Below are 25,411 nucleotides of genomic sequence, written 5' to 3' on the forward strand. Positions count from 1 at the left end.
GTGACTCAACTTTGTTTTGGCCAAGTTTTGGCTAATAAAGTTATTCGTGGACTTCGTCTGTGGTGGCGTTTGCTGGCGCGCGTGTTGTGACTTTTTGGAGTGCTTTCTTGTTAGAAGTGGCCGGTTTTTGTGTCCTGCTGGTGTTTATTGGTGGTGGAACTGACTGGGAAGCGGTCTAAAGGGGCGCCGCGTGTATGTCGGCGGGCGCCGGTACAGACGAAGTCCATTCTTATACATATAGTTTTCCTAACTTGTAAATAACTACAAACTTGACATTGGCTAATCAGTATAAAGCCAGTCGAGAGAAAAAAAAAAAGTTATTCGTTGCGGGGTAGTGATATTGTAGGTAGTTAGGTATCTAAGTACAACAAAAAATTGTATCTTTATTTCGTCAAAATTCGAAAGTGATTGGTTTGTTCGTTATCCTTATCGACTGTGTATATGTGTTGCTAACACTACTTGCTTGGTAAGTAAATGTTGTATACAATGTAGTTTTAAGTAAATAAGTAAGTAGTTAACTAATTAGGGAATCAGTAATGCAAAAACAAAGTCATAGTATTTGCAACTGAAAGCAGTTCGTTTTTGTATTGACTGTCATCTTATTATTAAGTCACATTAGTTTCCAGAAGTTCATTTAGCTATTTACTACTTAGTTATTGTTGTAGGTAACTTCAGTTTTCTTTACAGGAATGAGAGCGAGCTGAGTAGATACCTGCCGGCGTAACCTAAAATTTGAGTTTTGCTATCGAATCTATCGATCTCTTTGCTGAGACCAAGGTAAGTAGTTAGGTACCTACCTAGTATTGTTCAGTTAACAAAACGAATTTGAAATTCCCGCGTAATTTTCTTCACTGCGTACCTACCTAGTGCGTTTTTTTTTATTTTCTCATCTAGCTTTACAAAGATTAGCCAATGTCAAGTTTGTAGATATTTTTAAGTTAGGGAAACTATATAAGTAAGGACATCGTCTGTGCCGGCGCTCGCCGACATACGCACGGCGCCCCTTTAGAGCGCTTCCCAGTTAGTTCCAGCATGGTTATAGCACCAAAAACGCCAGTGAAACACAAAAACCAGCCACTTTAAAAAAAAAAACGCTCCAAAAAGGCACCACACGCGCGCCATCAAACGCTACACAGACAAAGTCCACCTAGTGCGTAGCCTCTCAAACTCAAACAGTCCTGTGTTGCCGATCCAAAAAGAGGGGTGTTATAAGTTTGACGTGTGTATCTGTGTATGGCATCGTAGCTCTCAAACTAATGAACCGATTTTAATTTAGTTTTTTGTTTGAAAGGTGGCTTGATGGAGAGTGTTCTTAGCTATAATCAAAGAAAATCGGTTCAGCCGTTTGAAAGTTATCAGCTCTTTTCTAGTTAATGTAACCTTCACTTGTTGGGGTGATATAAATTTTTAATTTACACTTGTATTATAAATTGATTAACAAAGTAAGTTATAGCTATTCAAAGACATTTCTAAATCCGTTGGTATATTATTATTTTACATATTGATTTGTTTTTCTTTTTCAGGATCAGCAGTCAATTTATTCAATCAACAATTATTATTACGATTCTTTTTAAGCTTAACTAATGGGACAAGAAAACTGTTTAAATTTTTGTATAATAAAGTGCCATATTAACCTGTGTACCTTATTACTTTTATTTTCCACGAAAAATAAGGAAATGTTACTTTTCTCGTGAAAATGTTACATTTTGAGATGTCTCGTGTTACAATTGACTATCTGCCACTGGCAACACTGGTGCCTGCATATAGCTACACCACTCGCGACGGCCCATAGCAGGCATCCATAGCACGCATCCTTCCATATAAAAAACATATCTTAGTTGAATCCATTTCTACCAGTGCTAAGCTATGTGCACCAATAAATATTATTGGTGGATATCAAACGCATCCATAGCAACGTAGCATAGCACATCTCTAGTGGAAAAGCAGCCTTAGATTAGTAACATAATTTTGTGTTCGCATTCGTTCCTCCTATTTGCTTAAATGTCTAAACCTTGAAGTCCCTTGAAGTGTACAGATTATAATATAAGTGTATAAAACTTTGTGATTCTCAAATCATTGCTACAATATTGTTAATATGCTTTTAAAAACAAAAATACCAGCGTAAAAATAGATAAATTATGTCGTTGACATTGTATAGAAAGTTGTCTAGTTAATAAGTACTTAAATTAATACAATTTTACAAATCTGTTATACTTATTAATTTAGTCAGTTAAAAATAAGATAGGCGTACGAAAATATTTCCCAGCCTTCTTGATTATTTTATTATTGAGCACATTAAAGGAACATATATTAAAAATTTGCAAACCTTTATACCTATTATTATTATAAGTACTTAATTATCTACCCCACTGTCACATTTTCCATCCTATCTGAGTACGAAACCGTTGTTTTATTTCATTAGAAATAACGCCTAAAGTTAAGCGAAAAAGATATAAGTAATACAGACAATCATTGTTATATGTTAGCTTAAGGGTGCATTTCCATTCAAGCGAAGAGAAGATTATTACGCCATCTAAAAATAACTAGAGTAGTCTATTGAACACGTCTCCGCTCCAATTCGCATCAGTGGTAACGCACCCTTATGGTCGTCACTGACTTACGCTTCGCTCAAGCACAGCGAAAATTTTCCGAGTCGAATTTTCAGTTCGAATTTAGGCCTAGGGCCTTGCATACCAGTGACGATCGTAATAATGTGCCTTCATTCAAATCACGTGTCTTTAAAGTTAAAAAAAAAATGCTTTACATCGATCTAGTTAGGTACTTAATAATAAAATAAAGCGTTTAGATAATTGTTGAGATTAAAAATCATTGCTTTAAAGTCATAGCACACACGATACTTTTCACACAGGCATCGATGATTTTGATTGCCTTTCTTCAGAATGTGATTCGCAATTCTCTATGATAATCAATAATAATTATATTACTTAACTAGAGGATGCCCGCGACTTCATCCGCGTGTATTTAGGTTTATAAAAATCCCGAGGGAACCCTTTGATTTTCCGGGATAAAAAGTAGCCTATGTCCGCCCCCGGGATGTAAGCTAACCCTGTACCAAATTTCATCAGAATCGGTTAAACTGTTGGGCCGGTTGGTGCAGTCGCAAAATGCAAATCGCTGATGCTCGTGTGAATAAAACAAGTATCGCGTGTGTGTTGGCCCTAATATTTAAGCATTTCTAGCCAATTGTACTATAGCCATTTGACATGCTCAAACAATGTGATTGTGATGGTTTTAACGATATTTTTGTATTAACCAGGACGCGTTTTGCGAATGTATTTAGCTAGTTGTAAATTGTAATCTGTAGGATACTATAGAAATATAAATGTGGAATTGATTTTATTAGAGCGTTTTATTTCTTAAAAGGTGGATTTTCAGTTGAGAGACTATGAAGTCAGTGACGCTGCGACAGAGTAATGTAGGTACTATGCAATTAATGTAATCTTTATCATGATCAACCCATTGCCGGCCCACTACTAAGAACGGGAATTTTCTCAGAGTGAGAAGGATGTAGGCCAGTCTGCCACGCTGGCCTAATGCGGATTGGCAGATTTCACACACCTTTAAGTACATGGAAAACTCTCAGGCATGCAGATTTCCTCACGATATTTCCCTGCACCGTTAAAGCAAGTGTTATTTAATTGCTTAAAAAATCCATACTTAACCCATTATAGCCTGAATTATTTTAAGGTCTCAGAATTAAGTTTTTCATTGATATGTTGTTATTATGGACCCTATTAGTCAGATCTAATCATCAGAATTTTGGTGCAAGTCTTACTTCTGGAAATAACCATGGATGCTGCATGGCACCGCTAGGCTCCTACCGTGTCTTTTCAAAAGTCTCGTAAATTTCTTATAACTGATTATTACCAAAATATTCTACCACAATTTGATAAGAATTATTAAGGCATTAACTCTTGTATAGTTCAAGGTTCAAAATTGATTAAAAGATCCAATATATACATGAACATTTACATATATTTCCATAAAATTACATATTATTTGTAGGAAGCTTGTAGGTTGCAGGGTGCACAGAGCCCCACGATGCATTTATTGCACTGTAGTCTAGTCTGACTGTGACAATACTGTAACCCACACTTGCGACATGACTCGCTGGGTACCAATAAATGATTTCTGCTGTCATAACATATGCTGTCAGACCCGATTGCCAGTATTTTTTGATGTTTTTGCTTGGTGTTTGAAGCTGATAGACGGCCACCACCTCGTGGCGTATTTTTGAACTGAAATAGGTAGAGCCTAGCACCACTTCACATCTAGCATTGAGTTGCCGACCAGTAGGATTATTTATGAAACCACCCTCATCTTTGTCAGATAGGATTATAGGGTCTGGAGCTTCAATTTATAGCAATTGAGGCTTGAGTTCATCGTCTTCTTCTAGTATATCAAGTGCCTCATGTAATGTACAATCTCTATTGAAACAGAAAAGCCATTACATAAGGAATAACCAAAGAAAAGACATAAATTAGATTTTTAGTATACATAATAAAAAGACAACATAATGACCTAGTGGTGCCGTACGGCATCCATATCTTTTATCATGCCATAATCCAAACAATAAAACAAAATACGACAGTTTTATAATATGAACAAGTCAATGCAAGGTTTGGCATCAAGTGTAAATGCATAAAAGTATTACATTACTCAAAATAAAAAAAATATGATCCCCTTACTTGAATGTTGCATCCATTATTGGCAGCAATTTTATATCACTGATTTACAGGTGCTCGTGCAGGTCACAAAAAGCTTATGGGACAAAACAAAGTAAATGGAGTAATAACTATGTCCCTCTAGCATGGCATTGACAACAAACCACTTGACTTCACCTCTTATTACAAGGACAGGGCCCGACAATTTAAACATACGAAATTGGGTGCCATATGGCACCGCTAGGCTTTAATGGGTTAATATTATAAAATAGGCGAAAGTGTGTCTGTCTGTCTGTCTGCTACGCTTTCACGGCCCAACCACTGAACCGATTTTAATGAAATTTGGTATAGACTTGGCATACATCCTGGGGAAGGACATAGGCTACTTTTTATCCCGGAAAATTGAAGAGTTCCTACGGGATTTTAAAAACCGAACTCCACGCGGGCGAAGCCGCGGGCATCCTCTAGTAAATAATAAATTGACCTGAGGGATGTTACGTCTACAAAAGTGACTACTATACCCCCGGACTGCTGATGGATATTGATACTATTGATAGTAATATTGTTTTTCTGTCGCTGCATTTATATTTATGAACTCAGAATTTTTTCCTCTTTTATTAATTGATATCCCACTCGATACAACAGCAAAAACCCCATAAAAAGTGGAGGGTCTCCAAAACATTTTGTATAGTATCAATATCCATCAGCAGTTCGGGGGTATAGTAGTCAGGTTTTAGTGCTGTTTAGCTTTATCTTGTTATCTTCATATTGACAACTAGCTGATGCCCGCAGCTTCGCCCGCGTGGATTGGTCAGATCCCCTGCAGCATCAGGATTGAGGAGTTGGACTCCAAATTTTTTATGAAACAATGTCGCAAAGTTCCTCTATCGATTAAAAAAGAAATGACGCAAATCGGTTCAGAAATCTCGGAGATTTCGGTGTACATAGGTAGAAAAACACAACTCCCTTTTTAAAAGTCGGTTAAAAAAGTAGCCTATTTTACGCCCTGGTCAATCCTCTACTTGCCTGTGAAAGTCCCGTCAAAATCGGTTCAGCCGTTCCAAAGATTAGCCTTTTCAAACAGACAGACAGACAGACAGACAGACAGACAAAAATTTTAAAAACGTGTGATTCAGTTATGGTATCGTTCAAATAACCATATGAGCTTAATATGAGGTAGTTATTTCGAAATTACAGACAGACACTCCAATTTTATTTATTAGTATAGATGATGGTAAAACTGTACCCTTTACTGTATAAGTTTAATTTTTCTTCATATTTCAAGACGTTGGTGTCTATTAATCCAACCCATTTTTACAATTATCGCTATGCCAGTTGTAATAAAAACAAAGCTTATAACTTTCGATATTTTATTAATAAATATTTACAATAAAAGAAACAATAGTGCAGTAAAGTACGTACAAATATTAACAACTTATGTATTGGCAGTTTTAGATCGTGAATAATAATGAAATAATAAATAATCATAAAAGAAAAATAAACTAGCTAAACATAAAAAATTAGATCATTTGAAGAATATTTTCTACTAAGCCTAATATTATATAAAATATATAATCTTGTTGGTAACATTCTACATTATACTATGTATAAGATATACCGATTAAAAAAAAATAAAAAAAATCTTAGGGTGCCTGTCCATTAAAGTGAATTGGAGTGGAGTTAAAATTTAAAGAAATAAAGTTATCAAGTCATCTGATAGGCACATTTCCGCTCCGATCATGTTTAGTTGACAGGCACCTTTATCCCGCTAATATTATTGCATAATGTCGTCACTCGTCTCCACAACCACCACCACAGGTGTGCGTAAGTCCAAGAATGAACCAATCAATCAATCATCTATTTATTTGCTAAAATGCAGGTTAACATAGAAATTACTATTCATTTTAGTATCACCACATTTGCCACACACAGACTAGAACCGTTACCAATTGACTCCAATTTATTACCACCTCCTCTTTTTTCTACGACCGCACCGCACGCCACCGTAAGCAATTTCACCCTCACTATCGTGCTTTTTTAATTCAGATACAAGGTAGCCTTTGCAATCTCAACTGGTGGTAAGTGATGATGCAGGTTAGCCCGCTTCTATGCTAAGATGGAAGCGGGCTAACCTGGAAGGGGTATGGCAGGTTTTCATTAAACCCATACTCCTTTGGTTTCTACACGGCATCGTACCGGAACGCTAAATCGCTTGGCGGCACGGCTTTGGCGTGGTAACTGGCCACGGCCGAAGCCTCCCACCAGACCAGACCAGAAGTTTAGAAGTTATAAAATTCTAAACCCCTGCCGTATTGGCTATTTGGTTTGGTGGCGCGCTCTTGGAAAGGCCTATCGAACCCGGAACCTCCCACCAATAAAACCACAGCGCTACTACTACGCCAGTGGTGCACTTCGACCGCCTGTTGTGCCAGATTCTTATTCCACGCACATGTAAACTGTGGAATCAACTCCCATCGGCGGTGTTCCCACTAGATTACAACATGGGGTTATTCAAGGGGTGGATCAACAAATTTCAGAAAGGCCGGCAACGCATTAGCGGCTCCTCTGGTGCTGCAAATATTCTTGGGTTATGGTAATCACTTAACATCAGGTGTCACAAAAAATCATCTCTGCAAGTGCTTTGCGCCTTACCCAGTGACGACCAGATTACTATCATACGTCTTAAATGGAGGAATGAGATTTTAATATTAGTTATAACAAACTACTTATTTCTTGATGTTATAACATTTCCACATAATAACAAAACAAAAAAACAATAAAAAAATAACTTTATTGTATTGCTTATTTCAATTATGTATTGTATTCAAACAGCGAGACAATGGCACTTGATCACTTAAGGCGAATACAATGGTTTTTTTTCTTCTCTCGTCTGGCTTTACAAAGATTAGCCAATGTCAAGTTTGTAGTTATTTGTAACAAGTTAGTTAAACTATACAAGTATGGACCCCGTCTGTGCCGGCGCTCGCCGACACACGCGCGGCAGCCCCTCAGAGCACTTTCCAGTCAGTTTTAACAAAAAAAACACTCCAAAAAGGCAGAGCACGCCCGCCAGCTAACACCAACACAGACGAAGTCCCAATGGTTTTTAATTTCGCTAAATGCAAGTGTGCAAAAAAACTGTGCGGTCTGCGCAGTTATTAGGGTTCCGTACCTCATAAGGAAAAACGGAACCCTTATAGGATCACTTTGTTGTCTGTTTGTCTGTCACAAGGAAACCTATGGAATACTGCCCGTTGACCTATAAATTATGAAATTTGGCAGGTAGGTAGCTCTTATAGTATAAGTAAAAGAATAAATCCGAAAACCGTGAATTTATGGTTACACCACAGAAAAAAATGTACATATTTAAATTTTCAAAGTAATACAACTATACCAACTGGGGTATCATATGAAAGGGCTTTACTTGTACATTCTAAAAGAGACTTTTATTTATTTTTAAGCATAATAGTTTTTGATTTGTCGTGCAAAATATCGGAAAAAAATACCCGAGTACGGAACCCTCGGTGCGCGAGTCTGACTCTATGTTTTTCGTCTATTTTACTCCTGAATGACCACTGTTAAAAATCGCCCTAACCATTTTAAGCTTCAAAACGAGCTATCAAGATCTCCCTGGCAACTGTATAGCCCAGCAATTTTTTCAATATATCAATGACGCGATAACGGTATCACATGCGGCAAGTTGCCGGCCCTACAATTGCAGCTAGAAGTTGCAATATCTCGCCCGTAGTCTGTACTCCTCTATTTTCGAGCAATGATTTGCAAGTGTTTGAGCGGCGCGTCAGGACGGACATCTCTAATGGAGTCCTCGAGACGGTTTAGTAATGTCACCAAAGAGTAAGACCACGGGTATACCAGGGTCTGACTTCATTTGTTTTATTGCCTCATTTACTTTACTACTGAATGGCCACTGTCAAAAATATTCCTAACCTAAATTGGCTTCAAAACGAGCTATCAAGATTTTCCTCGTAACTGTATAGCCCATATATGTTTCATTAACGATTTTTTTTCAATACATCAATGGCCCGATGACAGTTTTAAATGCGACAAGTTGCCGGCTATACAATTGCAGCTAGATATTGCAGCATCTCGCCCGTTTGTAGCCTGTACTCCTCTAGTTGCGCGCAACGACTTGCACGTGTCTGAGCGGCGCGTCCGGGCGCACGCCTCTGATGGGGTCTTCGAGACAGTTGTAGTAGATGTCACCAGCAAGTTCTTCTAGAGGTATCTCAGGGTCAGACTTGGCTCGTTTCGTGGCATCGTCTACTTCTTTACGAACGGCTGCGTCGATTTCCTGTGGAAAAAGATTATTTTTTAAAGTAAAACTTATTGAAAGTATCTCAGATCTTTCTTCGGACTAAAGTAACATACATCTTTTGATTTAATGATGTAATTCAGTGATGTAAGCACAAAACTACGGTTTTCGGATTTTCCCCTTTACTTGTTCTATAAGACCTACCTACCTGCCAAATTTCGTGATTCTAGGTCAACGAGTAGGTGCTCTATAGGTTTTCTTGACAGACTCGACAGACGGCCAGACGGACAACCGGACAGACGGACAGGCAGACAGACAGACCGACAGAAAGACAGACCGACAAACAACAAAGTGATCCTATATACCTATAAGCGTTCCGTTTTCCTTTTGAGGTATGGAGCGCTAAAAAGATGATGATGTTTAGTACAACATACCTTAAGCTGATCAGGCGAAACGAGTTCATTAGACAAGATCTTCTCTTTGAACGAAGTGATGGGGTCGCGCGTCTGTCGGACCTCCTGAACTTCGTCTCTGGTACGGTACGACGTACCAGGGTCTGACATCGAGTGGCCCGAGTACCGGTACGTTTCCATCTCCATTACTAGCGGCCCTGGTAACGAAGGAAAGACAAATATATCTGATGCGTAAATATCGCGCGCGCACGGTCGTCGACCCGAGTTTAAAGAGCGTGAGAGCGAGAACACTCGCATCCCTGCGTGTTAAAAAGCGAAAAACATTTCATTCAAATTAACATAGCAAGCAATTTCAAACCATACCTGGGCTAGAGTCAACACTGACCTTTTCCACTGGAGCAGTATTCGATAGCGAACCGGGTCGCTTCCCGGGTGGCGATGACGTCCATGCCGTCCACCCAGATGCCGGGCACGTAGTCCCCGCGCGTATAATAGTCCGAGCTGGCTGAGGAACGGTCCACGCTTGTGCCCATACCTGGGTACATAAAAAGAAATATGCTTTTATACAGTGAATGGGCTTGATAAATTTAAGTTAGAATTATCAAAGGCATCTAAGGATCTACGTAAAAAAAAACAAAAAACCTTTCATGTCAGCCAATCAATCTGTATGTATAGGCATAGCGCATAGCTGAGTAGGCTTCTGCAGGAGTGGAGTGGTGGGGGAGGGGTAACCGTTGTCCCAAGTTGACGAATCATTGAGCTCTCGCGTCACGTCATCACATTCGTATACATATTATACCTAGTCTCTAACATACATTAACATTAGAAGAGAAAACTTACCGTAACCATTGTTCTCGCACACAAACACGCAAGGCAGGTCCCACAACTTGGCCATGTTGTATGCTTCAAACAGCTGGCCCTGGTTGGCCGCTCCATCACCATATAATGCAAAGGCCACACCTCCATCCCCTCGGTATTTGTGGGCGAACGCCAAACCCGCGCCCAGTGGCGTCTACGACAAAAATATACAACACTGACGCTCACATCTATAGAGCGCACTTTGCTTTTGCTCAGACTTAAGAGGGGTCTCTCCGTCACTCGCTCCATACAAACGTAGTTCGTCTCTCATTGGAATACTAACCAATCATACTTACTAAATAGAATTTTGTAGAAACGTTCCGGGAACTAATATCTATGCTCGTTTTAACGTTGTTAACTCGCATTTGACGAGTTGTCAATCCTTAAGAGGGGTCTCTCCGTCACTCGCTCCATACAAACGTACATAGTTCCAATTTCATTTGAATACTAAGCAACCAAAGTCCATGAAATTTTGCAGACATATTCTAGAAACTAATATCTATGTCTGTGGTTTTCCAAAGTTCCGTTAAAATATTCGGTTTCAAAGTTACGCGGTCTTAAAAATTCACATACAAATCTTTGAGCCCCTGTGATTTTAAAACTACATATTTTTAGAAAAATCTAAAACACCACAGGCACAGATATTAGTTTCTAGAATATGTCTGCAAAATTTCATGAACTTTGGTTGCCTAATATTCAAATGAAATTGGGACTACGATTGTATGGAGTAAGTGACGGAGAGAGCCCTGTTAAGCTTCAGTTAAAACGAGACAGATTTATGCTAGCGATATAACACTGTCTCGTTTTAACAGTGCTGATCGTCACTTATGCCGATTTCACCAATGTCGAGTGATGTTTAACCAAGGAATAAATTGGGCGTAATGACAGTTATTACCCGACTACGACGGCAAGTTATGATTTAAGCAGCCTATGTATGCGCGTATGTCGGTTTGTATTTATGTCTGTTCCACCGTAGCGCCTAAACTACTAAGCCAATTGTGATGACTGAGGTGTCAATTGATTCGTTATTATAGTCTGGATGACAGGATATATTTCATGCGGAAAAAGACCTGTTGTGTGTCACATCCAAAAAGTGGGGGTCTCCAAAAAATTTTTCTGCTATTGTATCGAGCAGGATATCAAATGAAAGAGGAAAAAATCTGAGTTCATAAAATATATGAGTAAATATAGTACAATGTTATTGGGGGGGGGGGGGGGGGGGGGGGGGGGGGGGATCACCAATGTGACACACGCCGAATCTATCATAATTCTAATCATAATACTCTGTAATCCCGTAATGCGGGTAAGTAGGTACTAAATAATACACCATTGGATAATTCTACGCGACATTCTATGACCTTCCATTGTTTATTATAATTTTATATAATTGTCTTTAGCCATTGCAAACTGCTTATTTTATTTAGATCATCATTTAATCATGCATTAAAATTGCACTAGCCTTTAATATTTCAATTGTTAGAACTTTTTACTTTAATGACATTTATGTAACTACCTAGCTTGTAAATTATTATTATTAACTGCTCACTGCCTTCAATATTTTAGCACTAGAGGATGCCCGCGGCTTCGGCCGCGTGGATTTCGGCTTTTTAAAATCCCATAGGAACTCTTTGATTTTCCGGGATAAAAAGTATCCTATGTCCTTCCCCGGGATGTGTCCCACGTCTGTACCAAATTTCATTAAAATCGGTTCAGCGGTTGGGCCGTGAAAACGTAGCAGACAGACATACAGACACACTTTGGCATTTATAATATTAGTATGGAAGTATTTATTGATTTATTTTTTATGGAGACACACAGTATTAACAATAAACAATAAACAAAACAAATACAAATACAAATTGTTTTGTAATATTAATGTTAAATAGCTTCAGTTTCTCCTTCTTTGTCACTCCATCTGATTGTGACAACGCATTCTACCATCTTACACCATACATTCCGCTTATGCCACATGGCCACAATCAGACGCGTAGTGTGAACATCCTACTCATGCACTGGAATATCCATTCCATGTTCTTGGATTTGGTTTCTTGGCCTGATTCTTGCCCTTGGCTGACGCTGACGCTTCCCACGCCAGGCACGTTTATTTTCAGCACCTTGTTCTGATGTCACAAGCCTCAACAGCCGGCTGGCGTCCAGTGAACCAGGATCACCTGCGGCACTCTCCACCAACGCGCCTACTACAGACTTGAGAAAATCTTGCCGTGTTCCCACTGTCATATGGGATGTCACCACGCGGCGTATCAGGAAAGTTTTTTTTAATAAGAATATTAGCCTTGCTAATCATGCCTAAAACTCCCCTTTCCCCTCCTTATTAAGCGTAAATCTTGTACCAGGAGACGGTACAACAATACGTACAACAATAATACGACAATAATGCAACGGGTGCAGGGGTTTGAATTGCAGACCTTTCGGAATTCAGATACTCTGACCAATTTCTAAATTGGACACTTTCAAGTAAAGATTTTTATATAAACCTGTGGAGATGCTACTGCCATTGGCGCTATTAGAATGTAAGCCTACTTTGTCGTATTAGTTTACAAATTGCGAAAACCAAGTTAAATTTGAATTTCGCGGGCAGACCCGTGTAGTTAGCCTAATGAACTTCTGTATGGGTACATACCTGAGCCCCGACGATACCATTGCCACCATAAAAGTTCTTCGCATACAAGTGCATGGAGCCACCCTTGCCTCGGGAGCAGCCGGTCGCCCGTCCGGTCAACTCGGCCAACACGCCCAGAACACTGACGCCCATCAGGTGAGTCCAACCGTGGCAACGGTAAGCCGTTATTACCGAGTCTACCTCGCGCATTGCAGCTCGCATACCTACTGCTACCGCCTCTTGACCTATTCAAAAATCCAAAATTTATATATCCATACTTACGCGACGCGCTTACGCTGGACCGATGACCTGAAGAAGGTGGCGAGGAGCGGGTGGATGAGGAAGGCGGAGGACCGTGTTTGGTGGCGCGCTCTTGGAAAGGCCTATGTCCAGCAGTGGACGCTTACAGGCTGATGGATGGATGGATGGACTTACGCGAAAGTGTGTGTGTGTCTGTCCGTCTGTCTGCTAGCTTTTCAATAGTTTAACCGATTTTGATGAAATTTGGTACAGAGTTAGATTACATCCTGGGCCCTTAAGGACCTAGGCAACTTTTTATCCCGGAAAATCAAAAAGTTCCCACAGGATACTTAAAGGCCCATCCCCTTAAAAGATTTACTTATATGAAATTTGGTATAGAGGTAGCTTGCATCCCGGAAATTGACATAGGCAACTTTTTATTCCAGAAAATCAGAGTTTCCACAGGAATTAAAAAAATCCTAAATCCACGCGGGCGAAGTCACAGGCATTATCTAGTTCCTCTGTATGATGCTTGTTTTCACCCGCATGAGTTCAGATTTTTTAAAAATCTTATAAGAACTCCTTTACTTATTTATTCAGAATACAAGTTAGCCCTTGACTGCAATCTCACATGGTGGTAAGTGATTATGTAGTCTAAGATGGGAGCGAGCTAACTTGGAATGGGTATGGCACTTTTTATTAAGCCCACACCTATTGGGTTTCTAAACTGCATCATACTGGAATGCTTAATCGCTTGGCGACACAGCTTTGCCAGTAAAGGAAGACTATGGCCTAAGCCCTTCTCATTCTGAGAGGAGACCTATGCTCATTAGTGGGCCAGCAATGGGTTGATCACAATGATGACAATGAGAAGTGGGTTATTATATGACTAGCTGATGCCCGCAGCTTCGCCAGCGTGGATTGGTCAGATCCCCTGCAGCATCAGGATTGAGGAGTTGGACTCCAAATTTTTTATGAAACAATGTCGCAAAGTTCCTCTATCGATTAAAAAAGAAATGACGCAAATCGGTTCAGAAATCTCGGAGATTTCGGTGTACATAGGTAGAAAAACACAACTCCCTTTTTGAAAGTCGGTTAAAAAAGTAGCCTATGTTACTCCCTGGTCAATTTTCTACTTGTCTGTGAAAATCCCGTCAAAATCGGTTCAGCCGTTCCCAAGATTAGCCTTTTCAAACAGACAGACAGACAGACAGACAGACAAAAATTTTAAAAACGTGTGATTCAGTTAAGGTATCGTTCAAATAACCCTATGAGCTTAATATGAGGTATAGTTCTTACAATTCACGAAGGCGAGTGAACTTTACTTGTGGTTACATCGTATACATGGGCATTGCGTAAGTGTGCGTGCATGTTGGACCAATCAGTCGCGAGCAAGCGCTCGCAAACGCACACATTTAGTGTACCTTACTTATACCGATAGGACTTAAACACAAGCATAAGCCACTCGCCTTCGTGAATTGTAAGAACTGTAGTTATTTTGTATTACAGACAGACACTCCAATTTTATTTATTAGTATAGATTGAATTACCTGAATACAAGTGGCAGAAACCACGGATAATCTTTTCCTTGTATAAGTTTCCAGATGCAGTCTCGATTCGCCTGAGCACTGCAAGTTTCTCATACAATTTGAGTGCATCTTCTGCTGTGAGAGTGGCTGATGTGGCTGGACCTGATTCCAACTTGTGAAGTTTGTATGGCTATAAACAAGAGACATTAAATCATATCCTTGCTCAAAGAGAGAAAAAACAGCCCTACTCTATGTCTAGGTACAAATAATAAAAAAAACCGGCCAAGTGCGAGTCAGACTCGCGCACTGAGGGTTCCGTGCTCGGGTATTTTTTTCAACATTTTGCACAACAAATCAAAAACTATTATACATAAAAATAAATAAAAATCTGTTTTAGAATGTACAGGTAAAGCCCTTTCATATGACACCCCACTGAAAATTGAAACACATTGCCCACAAAATAATTAAAAATCTGTTTTAGAATGTACAGGTAAAGCCTTGTAAAGTAGTTTGTAAAGTAACCACAAATTCACGGTTTTAGGATTTTTTTTCCTTTATGTACTTGTGTTATTTCCTACCTACCTGCCAAATTTCATGATTCTAGGCCAACAGGAAGTACCCTTTAGGTTTTCTTGACAGACATAACAGACAGACAGACGGCCAGACAGATTGACAGACAGACAGAAAACAAAGTGATCCTATAAGGGTCCCATTTTCCCTTTTATTTACTATTATTATTTATTTGTACCAGAAAGTTGTAACAATAAAGATAAAAAGAAACTTTTGAGGTATGGAATGGAACCCTAAAAATTTTAGACTCGCAGGTTGGCAGCCCTGAAAACTAAAAATCAAGAATTCTTGGCAAGAATTTTATAACAATGTTGCACTGTGCAGTTTGATAAAGCAAAACATTTCCTACACTTGACATTTTGAAGGTTAAGTTACATAATTATGGAAAATTAAACTTTCGCCAACATTTACTTTAAAGCACTACCAATATCATAAAGATAAAGCAATTTTATACAAATTACAGTGAATTTAACTTAATTTAAAAGATTTAAAGCAGTTTTAAAGTATACATACCTTAATTTCGAATGTAGCTTCCGATTTTGTACTATATTTCGCGTTCGACGTAACAACCACTGGGGCAGCAACTTTCTATAACAAAATTCACATTTACAAATTACACTTTTATTTATTAAACTATTGTAACTAGTATAAAAACACAATAAAGTTGGAAATAACAGCGCACCGTGATCGAAGTTCCACTGAACAGTTTTGCGGCGGACGGGAATAGCTTACTCATCTTTTCGATTAAATTTTCTATAATCCCCAGAATTATTTAGTTACCCACAATGTGGAGTTTCATTTAAATTTTATATTTCGAGTCAAAATTTATATTTTTTGGCCAAACCCGGACATTGGCACAGACCAATAACAAATGGACAAAAAGAAAGCAAAACAGTGTTGCCAGTGGCAGATAGTCAATTGTAACACGAGACATCTCAAAATGTAACATTTTCACGAGAAAAGTAACATTTCCTTATTTTTCGTGGAAAATAAAAGTAATAAGGTACACAGGTTAATATGGCACTTTATTATACAAAAATTTAAACAGTTTTCTTGTCCCATTAGTTAAGCTTAAAAAGAATCGTAATAATAATTGTTGATTGAATAAATTGACTGCTGATCCTGAAAAAGGAAAACAAATCAATATGTAAAATAATAATATACCAACGGATTTAGAAATGTCTTTGAATAGCTATAACTTATTTTGTTAATCAATTTATAATACAAGTGTAAATTAAAAATTTATATCACCCCAACAAGTGAAGGTTACATTAACTAGAAAAGAGCTGATAACTTTCAAACGGCTGAACCGATTTTCTTTGATTATAGCTAAGAACACTCTCGATCAAGCCACCTTTCAAACAAAAAAACTAAATTAAAATCGGTTCATTAGTTTGAGAGCTACGATGCCATACACAGATACATACGTCAAACTTATAACACCCCTCTTTTTGGATCGGGGGTTAAAAAGATTAAAATCGTCTTATATCGGGCGATCTGGCAACACAGGACTGTTTGAGTTTGAGAGGCTACGCACTAGGTGGACTTTCTCTGTGTAGCGTTTGATGGCGCGCGTGTGGTGCCTTTTTAAAGCGTTTTTTTTTTTTTGTTAAAAGTGGCTGGTTTTTGTGTTTCACTGGCGTTTTTGGTGCTAGAACCATGCTGGAACTAACTGGGAAGCGCTCTAAAGGGGCGCCGTGCGTATGTCGGCGAGCGCCGGCACAGACGATGTCCTTACTTATGTAGTTTCCCTAACTTAAAAATATCTACAAACTTGACATTGGCTAATCTTTGTAAAGCCAGACGAGAGAATAAAAAAAACGCACTAGGTAGGTACGCAGTGAAGAAAATTACGCGGGAATTTCAAATTCGTTTTGTTAACTGAACAATACTAGGTAGGTACCTAACTACTTACCTTGGTCTCAGCAAAGAGATCGATAGATTCGATAGTAAAACTCAAATTTTAAGTTACGCCGGCCGGTATCTACTCAGCTCGCTCTCATTCCTGTAAAGAAAACCGAAGTTACCTACAACAATAACTAAGTAGTAAATAGCTAAATGAACTTCTGGAAACTAATGTGACTTAATAATAAGATGACAGTCCATACAAAAACGAACTGCTTTCAGTTGCAAATACTATGACTTTGTTTTTGCATTACTGATTCCCTAATTAGTTAACTACTTACTTATTTACTTATAACTACATTGTATACAACATTTACTTACCAAGCAAGTAGTGTTAGCAACACATATACACAGTCGATAAGGATAACGAACAAACCAATCACTTTCGAATTTTGACGAAATAAAGATACAATTTTTTTTTTGTACTTAGATATCTAACTACCTACAATATCACTGCCCCGCAACGAATAACTTTTTTTTTTTCTCTCGACTGGCTTTATACTGATTAGCCAATGTCAAGTTTGTAGTTATTTACAAGTTAGGAAAACTATATGTATAAGAATGGACTTCGTCTGTACCGGCGCCCGCCGACATACACGTGGCGCCCCTTTAGAGTGCTTCCCAGTCAGTTCCTTGGTCAGTTCCACCACCAATAAACACTAGCAGAACCATAGAACACAAAGTTCCAATAAACACAAGTCACAACACGCGCGCCAGCAAACGCCACCACAGACGAAGTCCACGAATAACTTTATTAGCCAAAACAAAGTTGAGTCACAGAGAAAAACAAACAAAACACTTTTTTAATCACAGAGTAATTACAAAACAAAGTGAACTTAGACCAATAACTTAGAGAAAGTGAAATAAACTAACAAATTATGGGCCAATTACGACAAACGAAAACTGTTTTGGATGCGTTCCGTTTCACGATTATTTTTGGTTTGCTGGGAAAAATTTGAATATTTTTATGAAGTCCTAAAAGTAACGTAAAGTAACATTTTGAGTCGTGTAACATGGAGGAAACATGAGGGGGTCAAAAGTAACGTAAAATGTTACAAAAGTAACATTCTGGCAACGCTGAAGCAAAATCAAATTATTGACAGACGTGACACTGACAAATATTGTCATTGTCAAACTCAAAGGCACGAAAGGTCATATAGATAAGCAATGAAAGGCACATCAACATCGACATTCGACATCATCCACATGCATTTTATAAAATAAATAAAAAAACGGTCCAGAAACTTCGAAAAACTCGGTGCACATCATAGAGATATTAGGTACCTATTCATACAAGGTGTAATATAAAAAAACAGGCCGAATCACCTTTTTGAAAGTCGGTAAAAATATAATGGACGTGCTTTACGCTTACTGGCAAACAACATGCAGCAAGCATCGCCAAGCGTACCACCAATAGTCATTGCGTACCACCAATGGCTTGCCTACAAAAAAGAACGCTCCAAAGCGTTGTCAAGCTCACCCATTCACACGCACCGCTTGCTGTTTGCTGTTCGTTACAAGCATCTGGCGTCTCCATAAAACCAAAATCGTAAGACGTAATGGAAATGGAAACGTTCTAATGGGATATCGTCTGTGTTGGTGTTAGCTGGCGGGCGTGCTCTGCCTTTTTGGAGTGTTTTTTTTTTTTGTTAAAACTGACTGGAAAGCACTCTAAGGAGGTGCCGTGCGTATGTTTGCGAGCGCCGGCACAGACGGGGTCCATACTTGTATAGTTTAATTAACTTGTTACAAATAACTACACACTTGACATTGGCTAATCTTTGTAAAGCCAGACGAGAGAGAAAAAAAAACGTCTTAATGTCAACTTTCAATTTGTTGTCAAATGTAAATCATGAAAAGTGATGAAAAATTAAAATGAAAACAATGATGACGAATCAAAATTAATATAAAATTCGCGAAGGTATGACGAATATTGAAGTATAAAAGTTGTGCTCCAGAAACTTATTCGTCAATCGTCATAGGTGACTTGTGGTAGACTTTGTTGTGTAAAAAGTGGTAATATTAACTGGTACTTTACTACTATTTTTTTGAATTTTATAGTGTTAATTCGTATACTTTAAACGATAAAACAATGGAATTTCCGCACATTGGAAGTAATTGTTCCTACAAATCCTGTAATAAACTTGGTAAGTAGGTAAAATAAAATTATGTTCAAGCATAACTATAAGATTTTTAAAATTATAACATGATTAAAGCTACAAAGTGATATCTAGATAAGTAAATAATAAAATATTGTGTTTAGGTGAAACTTGTACCTACCTAATATGACGATAGTTAAATAGTGCTTGGAACTTCTGGAAGGTTGCAATAATTGTGTGTGAAAGGAACTTCACAACAATCTTACCTTGCTCTTTCACTGCTGAGAGCTAAGAGTGATATATAAAACCACTTTATCCTCTTGACAAAACTACCAAGATATTTATGAATTAATGAAATGATTTATTTGCTTGAATATGGGATGACGAGATGTTTACAATAGCACAGAGTTAAGCCAGCATCATATCTATTCAGGAAACCGTGACATACAATTTTTTTGACAGATTTTATGTATAAGTTAAAATCTATATGCTATATTTAAATATTAATGTATCTAGAAAGTTCAGATTTTGCATATAAGTTTTCCTTATTGTAAATCCCCAATATGAGAAAGGATCTTCTGATATTCCACCTGAATAAAACCAGGTGAGTCAGACACATTTTTTGGATTTATAAAATAATATCAGAATGGATTTACTTTTACAGATTTCCTACCCATGAAATGTGATGCTTGCAGAGAAGTTTACTGGTAAGATTTCATAAGTATTAATTTATACTTTATACTAGATGACGCCTGTGACTTTGTCCATGTGGATTTAGATTTTTAGTTTTTTAAGAATCACATGAGAACTCTTTGATTTTCTGGGTTGAAGCAAAACATTTGCCCATCCCCGGGATACACACTATCCCTGTTATACAATATCGGTTAAACATTGTTTTAAACAATAAAATTTCATTCAATACTATTAATACTAAAATAATACAAGTAATATTATTATGCAATCTTATCAAAAGTGGGTTTCCCTATGTGGTTAACAAATAACAGTGTTCCTGTTGTCAGAGGTTATCTAAAATTATTTATTATTAGATTTTATAAAGTAAAGTAAAGTACTACTAATACTGATGGTCTAAAAGCAAATAATATGTATTGTTAAAAAGTGCATTATGGCACTTTTTCAATTATTGTTAATATTAATATGGAATTATTATTTATATTGGTTCATAAGATTAGTATTAGATTTTTTTTTAATTAATGGTTCAGTAAAATTAATAATTAAATCTTTTTGCAAATGATGACAGAATGCCACCAAATCAATGATAAAAAATGGTTTTTTATGTTAATTATTCTTTATTTATTTGCATTCATGTCTTACATCATAATAAAAAAAAATTATAATATTACAACATGAAGCCCCGTCAGGGCGCTGCAAAGTAATTAAATATAAATAAAATATCACATATATAAAAAAAAAAAATGTTATGGAAATTCCTAACTAATTATGTCCTATTAATTAATTAATCCTTGCAGTTCGGACCATTTTACCTACATCAAACATGAGTGTACGGCGTCTAACGCAAGAGACGTACAAGTACCGGAGTGCCCCTTGTGTGGGTCCCCTGTGCCCGGGAAGAGAGACGAGCCCCCTGACGTGGCTGTGAGCGCTCATATAGACAACCAGTGCATGTCTGACCCAGCTAGGGAAAGGAGAAAAAAGGTTATTTACTTATTTATACTACTTCTACATTTAAACATCGTGAGGAAACCTGTTGGTCGATTGTGGAAAACTAAATCAATCATTATTATAATCTCAATTGTTGTGATTGGCTGAATTATTCTTGTTGTAGCCTATAGCGCGAGCTTCAACCAATCACAGGTGATTGTGATCATGACATTATACCTATTATTTTACCGCAATCGAGGTTCCGCATGCTTTTTTGATGACCTTTCTGGTGCAGTAGTAAGCACTGTGATCTTATTAGAGGGAGGTCTCTGGTTCGATCTCCGGCAGGGATTTGGAGTTTTGTAATTTCTATATCTCTGGTCTGGTCTGGTCTGCTGATCTGGTCTGGCTTCAGTTGTGGCTAGTTACCACCTAGATTTAGGGTTCCGGTTTGATACTGTGTAGAAACCAAAAAGGTTTAATAAAAACTGCCATAACCCTTCCAGATTAACCCGCTTCCATCTGAAACTGCATCATCACTTACCACCAGGTGAGATTGCAGTCAAAGGCTAAGTTGTATCTGAATTTTAAAAAAATGCTTGAAAGTTCCCCATAACAGAGCCTCGATAGCTCCACGGTTGAGGAGCGGACTGAATTCCGAAAGGTCGGCGGTTCAAACCCCACCCGTTGCACTATTGTCGTACCCACTCCTGACACAAGCTTTACGCTTAATCCGAGGGGAAAGGGGAGTATTAGTCATGATTAGCATGGCTAATATTCTTAAAAAAATACATGTTCTTAAAGGTTTTGTGTCGTGAAGTTGTCAATCTAAGCTTACTGAGAGGGGATCTGATGATGATGTGGTTATTACAGGTGTTTACAAATAAATGTTCGTACAAAGGCTGCAAGACTAAGGAGATGGTGCCGCTGGTGTGCGCGGAGTGCGCGCTCAACTACTGCCTGCGACACAGACATGCAGTGGACCACGCTTGCGACGGAAAACTGGGCGCCAAGAAAAGACAGCTCGCGTAAGTTCCCACTAGATTACAACATGGGGTAATTCAAGGGGCGGGCCAGCAAATTATTATTAATAAATAAATAAAGTAAAGTAAATAAATTGGAATTGAACAGTAAATTGGAATTTCGCGGGCAGACCCGTCTCATGCCCCTTAACAACTGCAATATTCATACCATTATCTTTGCCGATGCTAGCGCCATTTTGGTTAAAGAATTCCTATGAGATTTTTAAAGACCATATTATATAATAATATATAATAATATTAAGAGATAATATGTAATAATATTAAGAGATAAATATATAATAATATTAAGAGATGTATCCACGCGAGCTTTCTTACTATGCTAGTTATTCTTGTTTACAGTAACGCAGCGATGGCTCGTGTTCGACAGAACGAGAGGAACGTGCCAGACAGAGCGATGGTCGCTTCCATCGCTAGCTTCACTGCCGTGCAGGGGAATATGGTACGCAATTATAGTCTCACACAAACCACTTATTCACTTCACTGCAGTTTTTAGGGTTCCGTACCTCAAAAGGAACGGAACCCCTTATAGGATCAGTTCGGTATCTGTCTGTCTGCCTGTCTGTCAAGAAACCTATAGGATACTTCCCGTTCACCGGGAAACACGAAATTCGACAGGTAGATAGGTCTTATAGCACAAGTAAAGGAAAACATCGAAAACTGAGAATTTGTAGTTATATCACACAAAAAATAATAAAAAAAAAACACGAAAAAATTAATTTACTAAATCACATATAGATGGCACTGTTGTCATTAATTTGCAGCGTTGCACGTAAAAATGTTAAAATATCTTGTACAATTATTGTTGACCGGTTTTTTGTTTTTTCAGACTGAAGACGAAGCCCTAGCGCACGCGTTGGCACTGTCTCTGCAAGAACAAAGTGGCACCCCAACTAGAGAAACTACGATCATCCGGGAGCTGACGCGACAGAGAGTGGGCGGCGAACAGAACTCGCGCTGCTCGGTCTCTTAGCGCACTCGGCCCGCTAGCTCCCCGACTACACGGCTGAAGGAAAAGACTGGTTGTTAATAAAAAGTTAAACAGCACTAAAACCCGACTATGTCCTACCCGAGAACAGGGATGATGACTACTAGTCAAATCAGCAACTTTATCAAACGACAAAACGCTCGCTTAGTAAGGGAGCTTGTATGAAATTTGGTGGCACTACCAAAAGCCACTAAAGCAAGAAAATACAACAATTGTATGAAATACGTACATAAATGATACAGGCCAAATCCGATTTTAGGACAACCCTGTGAAATGGGGTGGATTAGATTACGTTAAGGGGTTAATTCAACATAATCTAAGCTTGTTTCAATTTTATTATTTTTTGACCCAATACATAAAATTTGGAAATATGTAGTTCTTATTAAAATCGATTTCGTCTCGATTATGTATGTTTTTTTTTTTTTTTTTTTTTCTTTAAATCTGGCTTTACTCTGATTAGCCAATGTCAAGTTTGTAGTTATTTTCAAATTATTGAATCTATACAAGTATGGACTCCGTCTGCGCCGGCGCCCACCGACATACGCGCGGCGCCCCTTTAGAGCACTTCCCAGTCAGTTCCACCACCAAAAAACACCAACTAACACAAAAACCATCCACTCTTAACCAAAAAAAAACACTCCAAACAAGCACAGCACGCGCGCCAGCAAACGCCATCACAGACGGAGTCCCTTTTGTATGTTTTTATCTTAAAATCGGGTTTGGCGAATAATTAATATTATCTGTGTTGCTGATTCATTTGTATACTTTCAGATTAAACTGGCAGTTCTAAAACTAGTGCTATCTCTTTTACAATGTTCGCTGCGGAAAAGAGTAGCAAAACTTTTAAAACGGTCTATTTTATTTAGAGATTGTATACCTACTATAGATAGAATTACCTGACATTGGCTAATCTATGTAAAGCCAGACGAGAAGAAAAAAAAGATTTTTTTTTTTATTTGTGATGATTCGAGAACCATCTTAAATATAGAGTTAGTAAATATGTAAAAACCCAGACAAGATTAAAAGGTACCGAATTAGCAGCATTGATAATAATGTATGTTTATATGTATGTTTCCAACTTTGTCACCTCGCTTTGAATTTATCCTGATTCAATACATAGATAGGTAGGTAGTTTGAAATAATTATGTAATTATGTTGTCATAGAATGTAAAAGACCAATTATTTTAGATTAACACTAGAATTATCAAATGGATTACAAATTAAATTATTAATATTTTAATCAATCAATTAAAATAAATTTCTAATTGACAAAGTGCTTATGGTTTTTTTTTCTACAAAGAGCATCTGTTTAAACGTCTTTTATTTCATTGTTATATTCGTTTAAATACTGTTAAAGGTTTAATCAATTATTAATTATATTAATTAATCATTCAATTTACATAAACGTAATTGTTTTTTTACGTGTAACATACGAATAACTATGTAAATATCTAAACGAAATGTGTGTTAAATTTTTTATTATTGTATACTTAGATAGGTGTATAGTTCAAATGTGATCTTTATCGCGCACACTTCTTTGTATGTATGTTTCAAACATTCAGATCATTCTTAGGCGCAAGGCACACCGCCAGAGCCGAGGCACGGCGTCCTTTTTGATAGCATAAACATACTTATTTACTTTGGCACATGAATGTATAAAAAGATGGATCGAGCTCTCCTAATACCTATTTGAAACAAATACCTACATATTGCTATCCTACTTCGACTGCCTGGCGAGAGTGAGAGGTCGGATTGGTATCCGATAACGGTATGTATGTACAGTACTACCATAGTCGCATCGGCAAAAAATGAATGTACACCAAAGAAATAAAGGCTTTATTGCTTGAAGTTAAGATTTTTAAACACAAGAACTACAGACTTGTGCTATCTCGCTCATAATTTCCAAACTTTGCGAGTAGGAAACTACTAAAAGCAGATGGACGCGCGCTATGATTGGCTGAGATACATTCGCTCTATTTCTGCGCAGGTATATCTGCGTAGCTAATTGGTAGTAGTACTGTACATATTGCTTATAAAACTCGGTACGGCTGCTCTAAGCATCCTGCTCGATTCATAATGATTATTCTTTTCATTATTAGATATAACTTATATTTTGGTGAAAATAAAACGTCAATATTAATAAACAATAATGGTTTTATTTAACGTTCCGATATACAATCCTATAACTATTAAGTATAACTCATATAATTATTAATTTAAATATGTAATTTTAAAAATTAATAACAATTTAGTATAACATTTAAAGCTTACTCACAAGTATAATTCGCGGCAGGTACTCAGGTTTAATCTATAGAGGGCACTTTGACTTTGCTTAGCCTCAAGTTTCAGTTAAAATGAGACAGACATATGCCAGTGGTATAGCGCTGTCTCGTTTTAACTATCTTAAGTCTGACCGAAGTTAAAGTGCACTATATAGATCTCAGCCTTAGTGTAATCATGTAACAACAATTTTACTTTATTATACCCATCCTAACAATAAACAACGCAACGTAAAATTAACAAATTGTTATTTCAATGATTTAATATTTCACTGGATAAAATGAAACGAGC

At 37.7% G+C, this 25,411-nt stretch overlaps 2 protein-coding genes and 1 long non-coding RNA gene across 7 annotated transcripts; 2 read left to right on the forward strand and 1 right to left on the reverse strand.

Annotated features, from left to right (window-relative positions):
* The first annotated feature begins 1,845 nt into the window (after positions 1-1,845).
* Positions 1,846-24,951, forward strand: LOC123876252. Of its 4 annotated transcripts, none has more exons than XR_006798291.1 (4): positions 1,846-1,856; positions 7,976-7,983; positions 14,376-14,578; positions 24,940-24,951. It is a non-coding gene; the product is annotated as an uncharacterized LOC123876252 (long non-coding RNA). The 4 variants fall into 4 exon arrangements; XR_006798295.1 differs by lacking the exon at positions 24,940-24,951 and adding an exon at positions 24,461-24,472 and having other exon boundaries at positions 14,376-14,581; XR_006798294.1 differs by lacking the exon at positions 24,940-24,951 and adding an exon at positions 23,835-23,845 and having other exon boundaries at positions 14,376-14,581.
* LOC123876247 (probable pyruvate dehydrogenase E1 component subunit alpha, mitochondrial) lies at positions 8,352-16,074 on the reverse strand. Its single transcript, XM_045922441.1, has 8 exons — positions 15,871-16,074; positions 15,702-15,776; positions 14,640-14,808; positions 12,871-13,094; positions 10,212-10,383; positions 9,757-9,906; positions 9,393-9,568; positions 8,352-8,997 (listed from the first exon to the last, which is right to left on the reverse strand). The coding sequence occupies exons 1-8, from the start codon at positions 15,922-15,924 to the stop codon at positions 8,818-8,820; spliced, it is 1,200 nt and encodes a 399-aa protein (XP_045778397.1). The 5' UTR covers positions 15,925-16,074; the 3' UTR covers positions 8,352-8,817.
* Positions 18,936-22,896, forward strand: LOC123876250 (AN1-type zinc finger protein 2A-like). 2 transcript variants are annotated; one of them, XM_045922445.1, is made up of 7 exons: positions 18,936-19,075; positions 19,155-19,240; positions 19,857-19,899; positions 20,680-20,866; positions 21,686-21,840; positions 22,195-22,294; positions 22,682-22,896. In XM_045922445.1, the coding sequence occupies exons 2-7, from the start codon at positions 19,186-19,188 to the stop codon at positions 22,823-22,825; spliced, it is 684 nt and encodes a 227-aa protein (XP_045778401.1). In that variant the 5' UTR covers positions 18,936-19,075; positions 19,155-19,185; the 3' UTR covers positions 22,826-22,896. The 2 variants fall into 2 exon arrangements, with proteins under 2 accessions (XP_045778401.1, XP_045778400.1); XM_045922444.1 differs by having other exon boundaries at positions 18,937-19,240.
* Positions 24,952-25,411: the final 460 nt, after the last annotated feature.

Source organism: Maniola jurtina, chromosome 21, assembly GCF_905333055.1.
Source record: "Maniola jurtina chromosome 21, ilManJurt1.1, whole genome shotgun sequence".
In the NCBI taxonomy this organism is placed as follows: Eukaryota; Metazoa; Arthropoda; class Insecta; order Lepidoptera; family Nymphalidae; genus Maniola; species Maniola jurtina.

Excerpts from the sequence above, each read along its gene's own strand:
- LOC123876247 (XM_045922441.1), bottom strand. The coding sequence starts at position 15,924 with ATGAGTAAGCTATTCCCGTCCGCCGCAAAACTGTTCAGTGGAACTTCG. Across the intron at positions 15,777-15,870 it reads TCAGTGGAACTTCGATCACG|AAAGTTGCTGCCCCAGTGGT; the intron begins GTGCGCTGTTAT and ends ATTTTGTTATAG. Across the intron at positions 13,095-14,639 it reads TTTCTGCCACTTGTATTCAG|GTCAAGAGGCGGTAGCAGTA; the intron begins GTAATTCAATCT and ends ATTTTTGAATAG.
- LOC123876250 (XM_045922445.1), top strand. The coding sequence starts at position 19,186 with ATGGAATTTCCGCACATTGGAAGTAATTGTTCCTACAAATCCTGTAAT. Across the intron at positions 20,867-21,685 it reads CTAGGGAAAGGAGAAAAAAG|GTGTTTACAAATAAATGTTC; the intron begins GTTATTTACTTA and ends TGGTTATTACAG. Across the intron at positions 22,295-22,681 it reads CTGCCGTGCAGGGGAATATG|ACTGAAGACGAAGCCCTAGC; the intron begins GTACGCAATTAT and ends TTGTTTTTTCAG.